This window comes from Andrographis paniculata, unplaced genomic scaffold (genome assembly GCF_009805555.1).
Source record: "Andrographis paniculata isolate CXL003 unplaced genomic scaffold, ASM980555v1 Contig62END, whole genome shotgun sequence".
Taxonomy (NCBI): Eukaryota; Viridiplantae; Streptophyta; class Magnoliopsida; order Lamiales; family Acanthaceae; genus Andrographis; species Andrographis paniculata.
The window spans coordinates 511,056-523,685 of NW_026137598.1; the positions used below are offsets into that span (position 1 = coordinate 511,056).

At 41.9% G+C, this 12,630-nt stretch overlaps 1 protein-coding gene across 1 annotated transcript; it reads left to right on the forward strand.

The window, feature by feature from the left end:
- Nucleotides 1-335: 335 nt before the first annotated feature.
- Nucleotides 336-11,835, forward strand: LOC127261135 (uncharacterized). Its single transcript, XM_051289346.1, has 4 exons — nucleotides 336-472; nucleotides 547-672; nucleotides 743-970; nucleotides 11,584-11,835. Exons 1-4 carry the CDS (start codon nucleotides 428-430, stop codon nucleotides 11,833-11,835), a joined length of 651 nt encoding a protein of 216 aa, XP_051145303.1. The 5' UTR covers nucleotides 336-427.
- The last annotated feature ends 795 nt before the right edge of the window (nucleotides 11,836-12,630 follow it).

A 12,630-nucleotide genomic window follows, 5' to 3' on the forward strand; every position in this document is an offset into this window, starting at 1 on the left:
CTTTACCAGCAGTGCCTATAGAACCAGTAAGTTCCTTTATCAGCCAGACTTAGGATTCGAATGATCAACCTTAATATATTTAACAACAAACATCTTCATGATTTTTCCACAGACACCTTCACCCATCCCATCAGCAGCAGGGGTCTCTTCTGACAGCGAGGGGACTACTTCCCAGATGGGTCGGCCGCCATACATGGCATCAGACTCATCTATGTCAAAGGAAGAACCAGCCGCCCTCGCCGAAGCTGACCCTCAAAACGACATCCCTGATGCTGCTGATCCCGAAATCGAAGGTGCCCCAGAGGTCCTGGCTGCAGTGGCTCTAGAGGTAGCCGTCCAACCTGCAGCCGCCCTACCAGCAGCGGCGCTCCCTCTAGCCATCGAATGGCAGGCAGAAGAACCACCTGTGGCAGCCCAACCTCCAGAAATGGAAGAAATGTCTTCATCCGATTCGGAGACTTCTGTGAATTTGGTAAGATTAGACCAACCCATGCCATAACTTTTCTTTAGAAAAACACTAACTGTTTCAAATACTACTTTCCATAGGGACCCAGGTCGGCACCTCAGCGACCATTCGCAGCAGCCGACGAGTCGGCTGCTGTTATACCAGCTGTCTGCCCAACTCGACCGACCTCATTGCTGCCCCCCTCACTGACAGCAGTCCGCCCAGAGGTACCACATATTTTCTCCGAACAAATTTGCAACTCCCTTGGAATATTTATTGACGTTATAGGACTTGCAGGGGCCTTCGGACTTAGCTGTCCTATCGACTGTTCCGGTTCCAGCGGAGGCCCAGACTGTGTTCACTGAGGCCATTAACCGTCCCCTGTCCGAATTAAGGTCCGACTTATTGGACAAGCTCATTCAGACGGTTGGTGGCCTTCTTTATTACACTCCAACGGAATCACCAGCCGTCCCCATTCTGCATCGGCTGATGGAAAGACTTACAGAGCTCAAGACTGAAGTATTAGTCATTGGATTCCTGTCAGCCGAAACCCCCCAGCCCGACTTCGATCAAACAGCGCTGGAGAATTCTTTGGCTAAGACCCGAGAATCCCTCCAGCAGACTACTGGAAGGCTGGGTGGTCTCCTTAACACGAAAGCTCAAGTTGATGAAGCTATTCAGAAAAAGGAGGCAGAATTGCGGGAGCTGAGGAAAGAACAGTCTACCCTGGATAAGCAAATTACCAATGAACAGCGTCTGCTTGAGAAGTGTACCAAAAATGAGGCTGAATTGGATCAAGAGCTGAAAACCCAGGCCCGATCCCAATTCATCATAAGATATCAGACGGCTGCCAATACGAGAAGGCTATCTAGGGATGAAATCAAATGGACCCATATAAAAACTGCCCTAGGGGCACTTTTGTAATAGCTTCCCCTTTGTAACAATACTTGACTTAGTAACCCATTTTTTTCTTTCTTCTCTCAAAACAAGGATCACCTTTCAATTTCCAACTTTGTAGGAATAGAAACAAACTCCTTCTTTAAAAGAACATTGTTTCTCACATTTTAAGAAACACATTCCAAGGCATATTTTGAAAATCACAACACTTAAAGTATTAACAAACATGGCGAATGACCGACCTTATGTTCCATCAAACAACTGGCAGGGTGTTCTTCAACCCTTCTTTGTGGGTAATCACCCTATTGGAGGCCATGCAGAAGACTTGTTACATATACTCAAGCAACTAGACTTCAAATTCCGATTCTCCCAACGAGGAAGAAGAACCATTCATCGCGCCATCCGCCTGATGGAAAAAGTCATTGAGGGGTATGAACCTCTTCGTGACATCCTTAGCTGCATTCCTGATCTCCATCACCACATGGAAATGATAGAAAATCACGCAGCAACTATACTTCCAGATCTTGGTTGGGATAACATCTTTTCCAATCAACGAAAAGTCTTTTCAAGATTACGGACTATTGTTGATCGTGAACACCAAGCCATAACAGACATGCAAGCACGTACCCATCAAGACTTAGACGAAATGCAAAGCCAATGGGAAAGGTACCGACCAGATTTGGAAGATCTTATTGAAGAAGAACCAGAGCTAATATCCACTCACTGGGATGAAAAGTCTGATTCAGAGGCAGAAAATTTCTCACCAATACATGATGACTAACTGAAATGAACCTTTAAATAGGTTCGAACCCCATAAATGGGTTCTGAATAATATTTGGTTTCAGGCAGTTTTGTTATCTGAAAAGGCAGGATAATACCTCTTCAGATATTTAGCATTAATACAATCATGTACTCTTCTACCTTCATGATTTACAATAATAAACGCGCCATTTCCAATATCTTTTTGAACAATGTATGGTCCTTCCCAATTCGGTGACCACTTTCCCAATTGATCAGTTTTCTTATATGTAGGAAGAATGGTTTTCCAGACTAGGTCTCCTTTTTGGAATGTCCTGTGAAGAACTTTCTTTCCATAACTCCTTGCTCTGATTTCACTCTGTTTCACACTTCGCCCTATTGCATGGAGTCGGTTAACATCCAAATCTTCTAACTGTTGCATCATAAGTTGTTGGTATTCTTCTGTAAGACCACCATCAGTAAATTCTGTTCGGCCAGATGATACTCGGATTTCGGCTGGTAAAACAGCATCTTGGCCAAATGTGAGTTGGTAAGGTGAGAACCCTGTGGCCGTATTTCTGGTATTCCTATGTGCCCATAAAGCCTGAGACAATAACAAATGCCACTTTCTTGGGTTCCCTTCAATCATCTTCTTTATAATCCCAATGATAATCTTATTTGCTGCTTCCGCTTGTCCATTGGCTTGGGGATAATAAGGTGAAGAATGATGTAACCGAACACCGAATTCTGCCAAGAAATTAGAGAACTTTTCCCCTGTAAAGACCAAGCCTTGGTCGGTTGTTATAGACTGAGGAATACCATATCTGTAAATAATTTGGTTCAAAACGAAGTCTATCACTTCTTTCTGATCCACATTTTTCAAAGCAACTGCTTCTACCCATTTGGTAAAGTAATCAGTCGCGACCAATATGAAACAATGATGTTTCGATGAAGCAGGATGTATCTTACCAATAATATCCATAGCCCACGATTTAAAAGGCCATGGTTTTGCCAAAAATTGCAATTCGGTTACTGGCAAATGGTTTAAATTTCCATGTCTTTGACATTCCTGACAGCCCTTGGCAAATTGTATGCAATCTTCAAAAATCTTTGGCCAGAAAAACCCCAAACGATGAATGGCCCATCTCATATTCAGACCTGCTCGATGAGCTCCACATATCCCACCATGTACTTCTGTCATCACTTCTAGAGCTTCTTTAGACCCCAAACATTTCAAAAGCAGACCTTCAAATGACCTCTTATACAAAATTCCATTTATTAATTGAAAACGTAAAGCCTTCAATCTTGTCGCAATTGAAACACTCGCACCAGGATTCTGTAAATACAGGATAAGCTCTGTTCTCCAATCGGGCACTGTTTCACCATCGGACTTCTGTCTGATAATAACTTCGCAATCGGGCTCCTGACCGACCGTCTCCTGCCCGACAGCCTCACAGTCGGGCTCCTGTCCAACACTCTCCTGCCCGATCATAACTGCACAATCGGGCTCCTGTCCGATAGCCTCTTGCTCGACCGTAACTTCGCAGTCGGGCTCCTGTCCAATATCCTCTTGCCCGACCGTAACTTCGCAGTCGGGCTCCTGTCCAATACCCTCTTGCCCGACCGTAACTTCGCAGTCGGGCTCCTGTCCAATATCCTCTTGCCCGACCATAACTTCGCAGTCGGACTCCTGACCGACAGTCTCTTGCCCGACCATGCGGTCACATATTGGGTCTGTCTTTTCTTCTATGCCCGACTTGACCTCCGACCACATATCCTCCAGAAGTCCTTTACAGGCCCTTTGAGCCAACTCATCGGCACGTTGGTTTTCTTTCCTCGGAATGAACTCAATTATTACTTCTAAGATTTTCGTTAGTAACCGACCTACAATGTCCCTGTATCTGCGAAGATGAGGGTAATTGCAAACATATTGGTTGTTTACCTGGTTGATTACTAGTTGAGAATCCCCTCTTATGATTACAGACTGGACCTTCCTGGCTATTAAAGCCTCCAGACCCAAAATTAAAGCCTCATATTCTGCCGAATTATGGGTCATGGCTTCCAATCGTAATTGTAAGTTGATCTTTTGACCATCAGGTCCTTGCAAAAAGACCCCTGCCCCTGATTTGTTTCCAGAGGTAGAACCATCAAAGAACATCAACCATGTTCTGGTACTTATATAAGGCACACATCCGACCTGTAGATTATCCAGATATGATGAACAACTAAATGGTCGGACACTATCACAAAGAGAATACCCGACTTGTGAGAATTCTGCCAAGAAGTCGGCTACTGCTTGTCCCTTAATTGCCCTCAGCGGGGAATGTTGAAGATCGAAAGGAGCCAATTTGATGGCCCATTTCATGAGTCTGCCCTTCATAGTAGGTCTCTGTAAAAGCAATTTGATGAGATCCACCTTTGAAATGACCTCAACTCTTCTGGGCAACAAATAATGCTCGAGTTTAGTGCAAGCGAAGACCAATGAATAACACATTTTTTCTGGCATAGTGTAATTCAGTTCTGGTCCTGTAAGGGTTTTACTGAGATAGTAAATCGCCCTTTCCTTCCCGTCATCACCATCCTGCGCCAATAAACAACTAACCACTTCATATGTATTTGCCAAATAAAGTTTGAGTGGCCGACCTTGTTTAGGAGGCATCAAGACTGGAGGGTGAACCAATGCCTGCTTGATAGCATCTAAAGCCGTTTGTTGGTCGGGACCCCATTCAAAGGCAATTTTTCCAGCTTTCAACAATTTAGTAATGGGTCTGACCTTGCCAGCAGCATTAGAAATGAAACGCCTCAAATAATTCACCTTACCCAACAGACTTTGGATTTCTTTAACCGTCTTGGGTGGCCGACTATCAAGAATGGCTTTAGCCTTATTGGCATCAATTTCAATTCCTCTCTCATGAACTAAGAATCCTAGAAAGCTCCCGGCTGATATTCCAAAAGCACATTTGGTTGGATTCATCTTCAACTTGTACTTCTTCATTCTTTCAAATGCCTCTTCAAGATCTCTCAAATGTTCATCAAAACTGGCAGATTTAACTATAACATCATCAATATACACTTCCATAGATCTGCCAATTAAATCATGAAAGATTGAATTCATGGCTCTTTGGTAAGTTGCCCCTGCATTCTTTAACCCGAATGGCATGACTGTCCATTCATAAATACCCAAAGCCCCTGGGCATCTGAATGCCGTCTTAGGAATGTCTTCTTCTGCCAAGAATATTTGGTTATAACCTGCATAACCATCCATCAGACTAAGGATTTTATGCCCTGCTGCTGCATCTATCAGCATGTCGGCCATAGGCATCACATATTCGTCCTTAGGGGTAGCTAGATTCAAATCCCTGAAGTCGATGCATATCCTTATCTTACCATTTTTCTTGACCACTGGCACAATATTAGCCAGCCACTCCGCATAACGGCAAGGTTGAATGAAACCCACTTTGAGAAGTTTTTGGATTTCTTCCTTGATTTGAGGCATCAGATCTGGACTCATTCGCCTTGGAGGTTGTTTGTAAGGTTTACAACCTTCTTTGATGGGCAATCGATGCTCTATTAGACTTCTTGTCAAACCAGGCATCTCTGAATAATCCCATGCTAAACAATCAATGTTGTTTCTAATAACTTCGAGCATCATTGTTTGTTGCTCTTTAGACAAATAACCACTTAACCTGATCACTTTTGGAACCAATTCGGTTCCTAAATTAAACTCCACTAATGGGTCTTGTGATGAAGCTGTTGGTTCTGTTTTTTCTAATAAGTCGGGCCAACGAAATTGTTCATCTTCTTGGAGGTGAACATCCAGAATCTCTTTACTATTTTCTGCTTTATGTAATAACTGCTTTAAATAGAACTTATTAATAAGAGAACTACATACTTCTAAGCTTGTATCTTCCATTACAAACAAATTATACGGGAATGGGTGTGGCTTTATCATGAGCCATACAATAAAGGTGTTCTTTTAATAGAACATCGAGTTCTGGCCAGTGACTTTATAACCCTTGTTTGGGTATTCCCTGGCCATATACAATTGAGACATCGGAGCCAAAGGACTGGCATAAAACACTGACTCTTCAACTTGTTCTGATACATCGAATGGGTTGTCATTCGCTTCCATTTTGAAGACCTGATCTCCTTCCCAGAACATTAATTGTTGGTGCAAGGTTGATGGCACACATCGAGAGGCATGAATCCAGTCTCTTCCCAGCAAGAGAGAATATGTAGTATCTGCGTCCACAATAAAAAAAACAGTGGAGATCTTCTTTGGTCCGACTTCAATTGTGGCAACCATCATGCCTTCAGGCTTGGTCGGCTGCCCTGTAAAACTTGTCATTTCGAATTCCACAGGAGATAGATCATGTATTCCTTTTCCTAACTTCTTGAGAGTCTTCAATGGCATAACATTAAAAACTGCTCCATTATCAACGAAAACCTTTGTGATTGGTTTCCCACAAATATGAGCATTAACATACAGAGGCTTCAAATGGGAGATCGCACCCTCTGGAATAGGAGGAAACACAATCGAAGGTGGCTCCGGTTGAGGCTCAGAGTCTGAGGTCTTTGCCCCCTCTGTCTCCTCTAATTCACCGTCTGCCAAGAAAGCCCATAAAGGTTCGTCCATAGTTTCATCTACCAGACTCGCCCACATCGGTTCGTCACTCATCTGATTAATCTCTGTCATTCGACAAGGGATTCGTGGTCCCAGACGAGATTTAACAGATCTTGAATTTTCCTCTGTAGGTACCACTTCTTCCTTTGTCTTATCCCGAGATCGAGATTGAACCGTCAAAGATTCGATACGGAATTCTTCAAGAGCTGGATTGATGTTGATTCGTTCACAATGTTGGCATCTAAAACCTTTAATTATTTCATCTGCCACACCTTTACCTTTCCCCAGTCCCGACGAACTTCTTTTGGTATGGTCGGAAGCGCCTAATCCGTCATTCGGTTGCTTTCCTGACCAGACCCGACTGGACCGACCAACTGGAGACTGAATGGTTACTCCCTGCTCGTTGGTCGTTTGTTCTGTAAAGATCCGAATGGACTGATCTCCTGCCAAGTGGTCGGCTGCTTTTTGTTCGTCGGTTAGTTGTTCTGCTGAAGGACCTCTTTTCCCATACTTTACAGCATACCTGCGTTTGGCATTGCGAATCTGTGTACGATTCATACCCGGGAAACGAGGGTCTATATCAACTGGTAAAGGCTTTTTATTTCGAGCCCAATTGCTCCCGACCGACCCTGTTTTTCTGGTCGGGTGATCACGTATCAAAACCTTTTCTTTCACCTCCACATTAAAAGAACCATCTGGATGGTCCCACTTTTCAGCAACTGGCTTCTCACAAATTTTGAGTCGTTCTTCCGGTCGGCTGCTGTTTGGCCGACTTCCTTTTTTTGTTTCGGGGCTTGGCTGGTTTCGTTCCCCTTTTTGTCCATCGTTGGCCGAACTTTTCCTTGTTTCCGAACTTGGTTGGATGTCAACCATTGCCGTTGTTACACTCGGAAACGGTTGCTGGTCTACACCTAGAGTGATGTATTTGAGCCGACCTGTCTTGATGGCCTTTTGAATTTCCTTCCTAAAATGAGTACACTGACTTGTAGTGTGTGTGAAAGAATTATGCCACTTACAATATGGTCTCCCTTTGATTTCTTCTTTAGTGGCAATTCTTTGGCCCTTTGGAATACGGATCTGCCCATCAGTCAGTAGGATATCAAAGATTTCATCAGCTTTCGAACTATCAAAGGTCGGTTGCTCCTTTCCTTCAGATCCTGGTACTGGCTTCAATTTAGGACATACATACGGTTTTCCAGAAAGGATTTCGGCTGCCATCTCTTCTGACTGATTAAAATCAAAGTCGCATGTTTCTGTTCCCATACTCGCCATATGTTGGCCTCTATTACGCCTGTTATGCTGATCTTCCTCTCTGAACAAAGACTCTAGACGTCCTGCCTTGGATGCAAGACTTGCCAAATCCTCAACATCCAGGGCAGTGAGTGCCTTTCTTAAACGATTATGCATATTCCGGACCACTAAATTGGTCATCTCTTTCTCACTGATTACCGTAGGACATCGTCCCTTCATCAATCGCACCCTTTCTATAAACTGTGAAGCAGTTTCTTCTGGATACTGTCTCAATTCAAGTAAATCAGTTAAAGAAACAACTGGTAAAGGATTAAAGAATCTAGCGTGAAATGCCATCTCCAGTCCTTCCCATGTCTGAATTTGTCCTGGAGGCAAACTTACAAACCACGAAAACGCCGTTCTAGTAAGAGATAAACCAAACAGCTGTAACTTATAAAAAGGGTTATTGCCAACTTCTCCTAATTGTGCTGTGAACCGACCAACATGTTCTATGGTGGAAGATCCGTCCTCCCCTGAGAATGCATGAAAGTCGGGTGGTCGAAAATTCCTTGGGAGAGGGTGTTCATTAATGATCCTTTCTGGGAAAGGTCTCTGATATGCAGGGCGGTTAGCCATCTGAGGAGTTAATCCATACTGATCCCTTAATATGTGTGCAATCTCGTCAGGATCTACATGAAAGCGTTGATGATCAGGAACTTGGAACGGATCCTGCACAGGAATATGAATAGGATCATGTATATATCCTTCAGGCCTGTCCTCCCTTGTATTGCTCGGCTGCGGATTGGTAACCCTTGGTCCCAGTGGAACATTGTTGGGAAAAGTCAAAGGAGATTTTCCCCTATCCATTCGGTTGGGATTTGTGGCACTTGGGAATGTACTATCCACGAATGATGGCCCTGCGAAATTTGCCTGTGGTCTGGACGGTGACACTCCTGGTGGCGTTTGAGTGGGTTGAAGACTAACCCTTGACAGTGCTTGATCTATCATGTTCTGCAACTGACTCTGTTGCTCACGCAACATGTTCGTTTGTTGCTCACGCAACATATTCTGCATAACCAAGGTATGCTGGTTGTTCATTTGTTGAACATAAGACCACCAATCAGTTGGTGGTTGTGGGATTTCCCCGGCATTTGGCACAATGGGTGGTGGAACGGATTCTCCCACCGGTGTCGAAGATGATTGCGGTTGTGAACCTGCCATAACCCTTCCGATGATTCGGCCGGATCTAAGACGTATGAAATTATCGCCGGAATTGGAATGAGCAATTTTGTCTTGCTCCCACTGTGGTCGCCAATTTGTTGATGTAATTTTTCAACAAAAATAAAGTAAAATTCAAAGATATAGAAAATATCCTTAAACTTGATTAATTAGTGCCTGAGATTAGGAATCTCTAAACACTGTATGGTACAGAAAATAAACTGGAAAATAAAAGACTGAAATTTAAAGTGGTGATCCCCAAATCTGACTTTACTTTGTTGAAGTTGATTGAAGATGCCTTGCCAAATGATGATCCAAATCCTTAAATATTCCCTGGGAAACCGTACTGAAAACCGTCACCCGAACGGTTACAACGTCTCCTTCTCAACCGTCTTCCAACCTTTCTCATGCTGACACGTGTCCCCAGCAGACCAAAATTCCCTATATTTCACTCCTTGAGCCGACCACAGACCTTCCGCTCTTTTGGCCCGACTTCGCCCTTCGTCCGACCTACTTCTTCGCCCGACCCCACTTGGGCCGACCTCCATATCAACCGCCCCCTGTCTTTGATCAAAGGCCTCCGCGTTTGTCCGACTCCTCCTTCTATCCGACCTACAGTTTACCCGACCTGCGGATATCCCATCTCGACGACTTTCCGTCTTGCGGACCTCCCGACCTGAAGACCTTCCGACTTGAGGTCTTTCCATCTTGCGGACCTCCCGACCTGAAGACCTTCCGACTTGAGGTCTTTCCGTCTTGCGGATCTCCCGACCTGAAGACCTTCCGACCTGTATTTCCCTTAGAAATAAATAAATAAATTTATTTTCCTTGATTTCCTCACGGTGTCCTTTAGCCAGATCAATCAACCCTATTGCCAGGCCCATTCTTCTTTTTACCTTGAGCTTTTTAACCTAGTTCTAAATTTCGTACGTAACAATAATAAAATAGAAATGGAAAATCGCAAAACACACAATGACACTGATGGTAGAGCAAGAAGATAAAATAATGATGACAATAGCATTGGTGATCAATCGAGTGAATGGAGGAAATGATATTAATTATAGGGGAAGTAGAAAATTATGGATTATTCTATAATATTTTGATAGAATTTAATTTATACAGTCAATATATTATATATTTGAGATCGGTGGATTTTTGCGACCAAAACTTTTATCTTATAAATTTTTTTAATAAAAATAATTATATTATTTGATATAATTAATAGATTATAATAAATATTATATAATAATTTTTAATATAATTAATGAAATTATAGCTAATAAATATATTTATTAAAATTTAAAATGTATTATTATTATTATCTATAAATTACTTATATTCTATATATTATATACTATCTCCGTCCTATATACCGTGTCTGTTACACCGTAGACACGGTATTTTAGGAGGGATGTAATTAGTAGATAATTAATAATGTATTAATGAAAATAATTATTCTATAATATAAATAATTATAAATTAAGATTAAGATAACTAATTAGTTTAATTAAAATTTTTAAAAAAAATTAAAAAGTTTAAAATGAGCTTAAAGTGTGTAATCATTTTTCGAAAAAAGAAAGTGACATGGTATGTGGGATGGACAGAAACGGCAACGTGGAAATAGTATGTAGGACGGAGGGAGTATTTGAGTTCGGTGGGTCCCACGTGATCAAAATTTTTTTCTTATTTTTTCTATTTTTTTAATAAAAATAATTATATTAACTGATATAGTTAATAAATTGCCATTAATATTATATAATTATTAATAATAATATCATTAATGAAATTATAGCTAATAAATATAATTATAAAAATTTAAAATTTATTATCTATATATCATATATTTGAGCTCGGTGGATCTCACGTGACCAAAAATTTTTTCTTATTTGATTGTCCCGGCACGCATGGTGAAGATGCCTATATAAAAGGTCATTTCTCTACCTCATTTCAATCACATTTCAACCTCCTCGGCTCTCTACTTCTCTTCTTTTTTCGGCACTATTTTTTTGGGTAATTTTTCGATTAATATTTTGGTAACGTTTCTCTCTCTGTTAGCCACTTGATACAGTTCTTTTCCTCCATATTTTAGTTCTCGAAGTTCTAAAATACTGGGGTGTCACCTAATCCGAAAACGATATGATATTTTAAAATATAAATTTCTTATAATACTTTATTTTGTTATTATTTTGTAATTTGTATAAAGAATTTAATGTTTGAATATTTGCGGAAAATAGAAAGTGTATATTGACTAAAAAAGAGAGTTTCAATGTGCATATATATAGGGATATATATGTGGGTCCCAAATGACTATATAAAAAATATGCTAACACTCCCCCTCAAACTCAATGTGGTAAAGTAGATACCAACTTGAGTTTGCTCAACAATATGGAGAACCGGTCTGGGAATAAGGACTTGGTGAAGATATCTGCAGTTTGATCCTCGGAAGAGACAAAAGATAGATGAACAGTGCCTGCATGAACATGATGGCGAACAAAGTGACAATCAATCTCAATATGTTTGGTACGCTCGTGAAATACATCATTATGGGAGATCTGAATTGCGCTTGTGCTGTCACAATGGAGGGAAGTGGAAGAAGGCTAAGGAACCCCAAGATCAGAAAGAAGCCGATGAAACCAAAGGAGCTTTGAAGTTGAAAGAGCACGATACTCAAACTCTGCATTAGAGCGAGAAACGAGAGTTTGTTTCTTGCTGTGCCAAGAAACAAGGGAACTCCCAAGAAAAAAACAATAACCTGTGATAGAGCGACGATCAGTCGAATCACCTGTCCAATCAGCATCAGAGAAACCTGCAAGAACCAATGGAGAGTCAGCAGAAAAATGAAGACCATGTAGGAGTGTTCCCTTGACATAATGAAGGATGCGCAACACAACAACATAGTGAACTGTCCGGGGATTAGTCATGAACTGAGCAACAACATGAACCGCATGAGCTATGTCAAGGCGAATGACTGTCAAGTACATAAGTGATCCCACTAACTGTCGATAGCGGGAGAGATCCTATAATGGAGTGTCGTCAAAAGGAGCAAGTCGGTAGTTCCCCTCGAGAAGGGTGGATGCAATCTGGCTATCAGTCAGACCTGAACAAGATATGAGATCAAATGCATATTTCGCCTGAGATAGATATATGCCATTTGGAGTGTCAGAAATCTCAAGTCCGAGAAAATAGCGGAGCTGACCAAGAATCTTCATGTCAAAGTGTCGATGAAGGTAGGTTTGTAGATTGGATATACCAGAAGTGTCATCGCCAGTAATAACCATGTCATCCACATACAACAAGAGAATGATGATCCCGGCAAGAGAACGACAAATAAAGAGAGCAGAGTTATAGGGAGATGCAGAAAAGCCATACTGAAGGAGCGCAACACTAAACTTGGCGAACCAAGCTCGGGGCCCCTGCTTCAGTCCATAAAGGGCACGACGCAACTGACATACCTTCCTTGAAAAATCTGAGCCAGGTA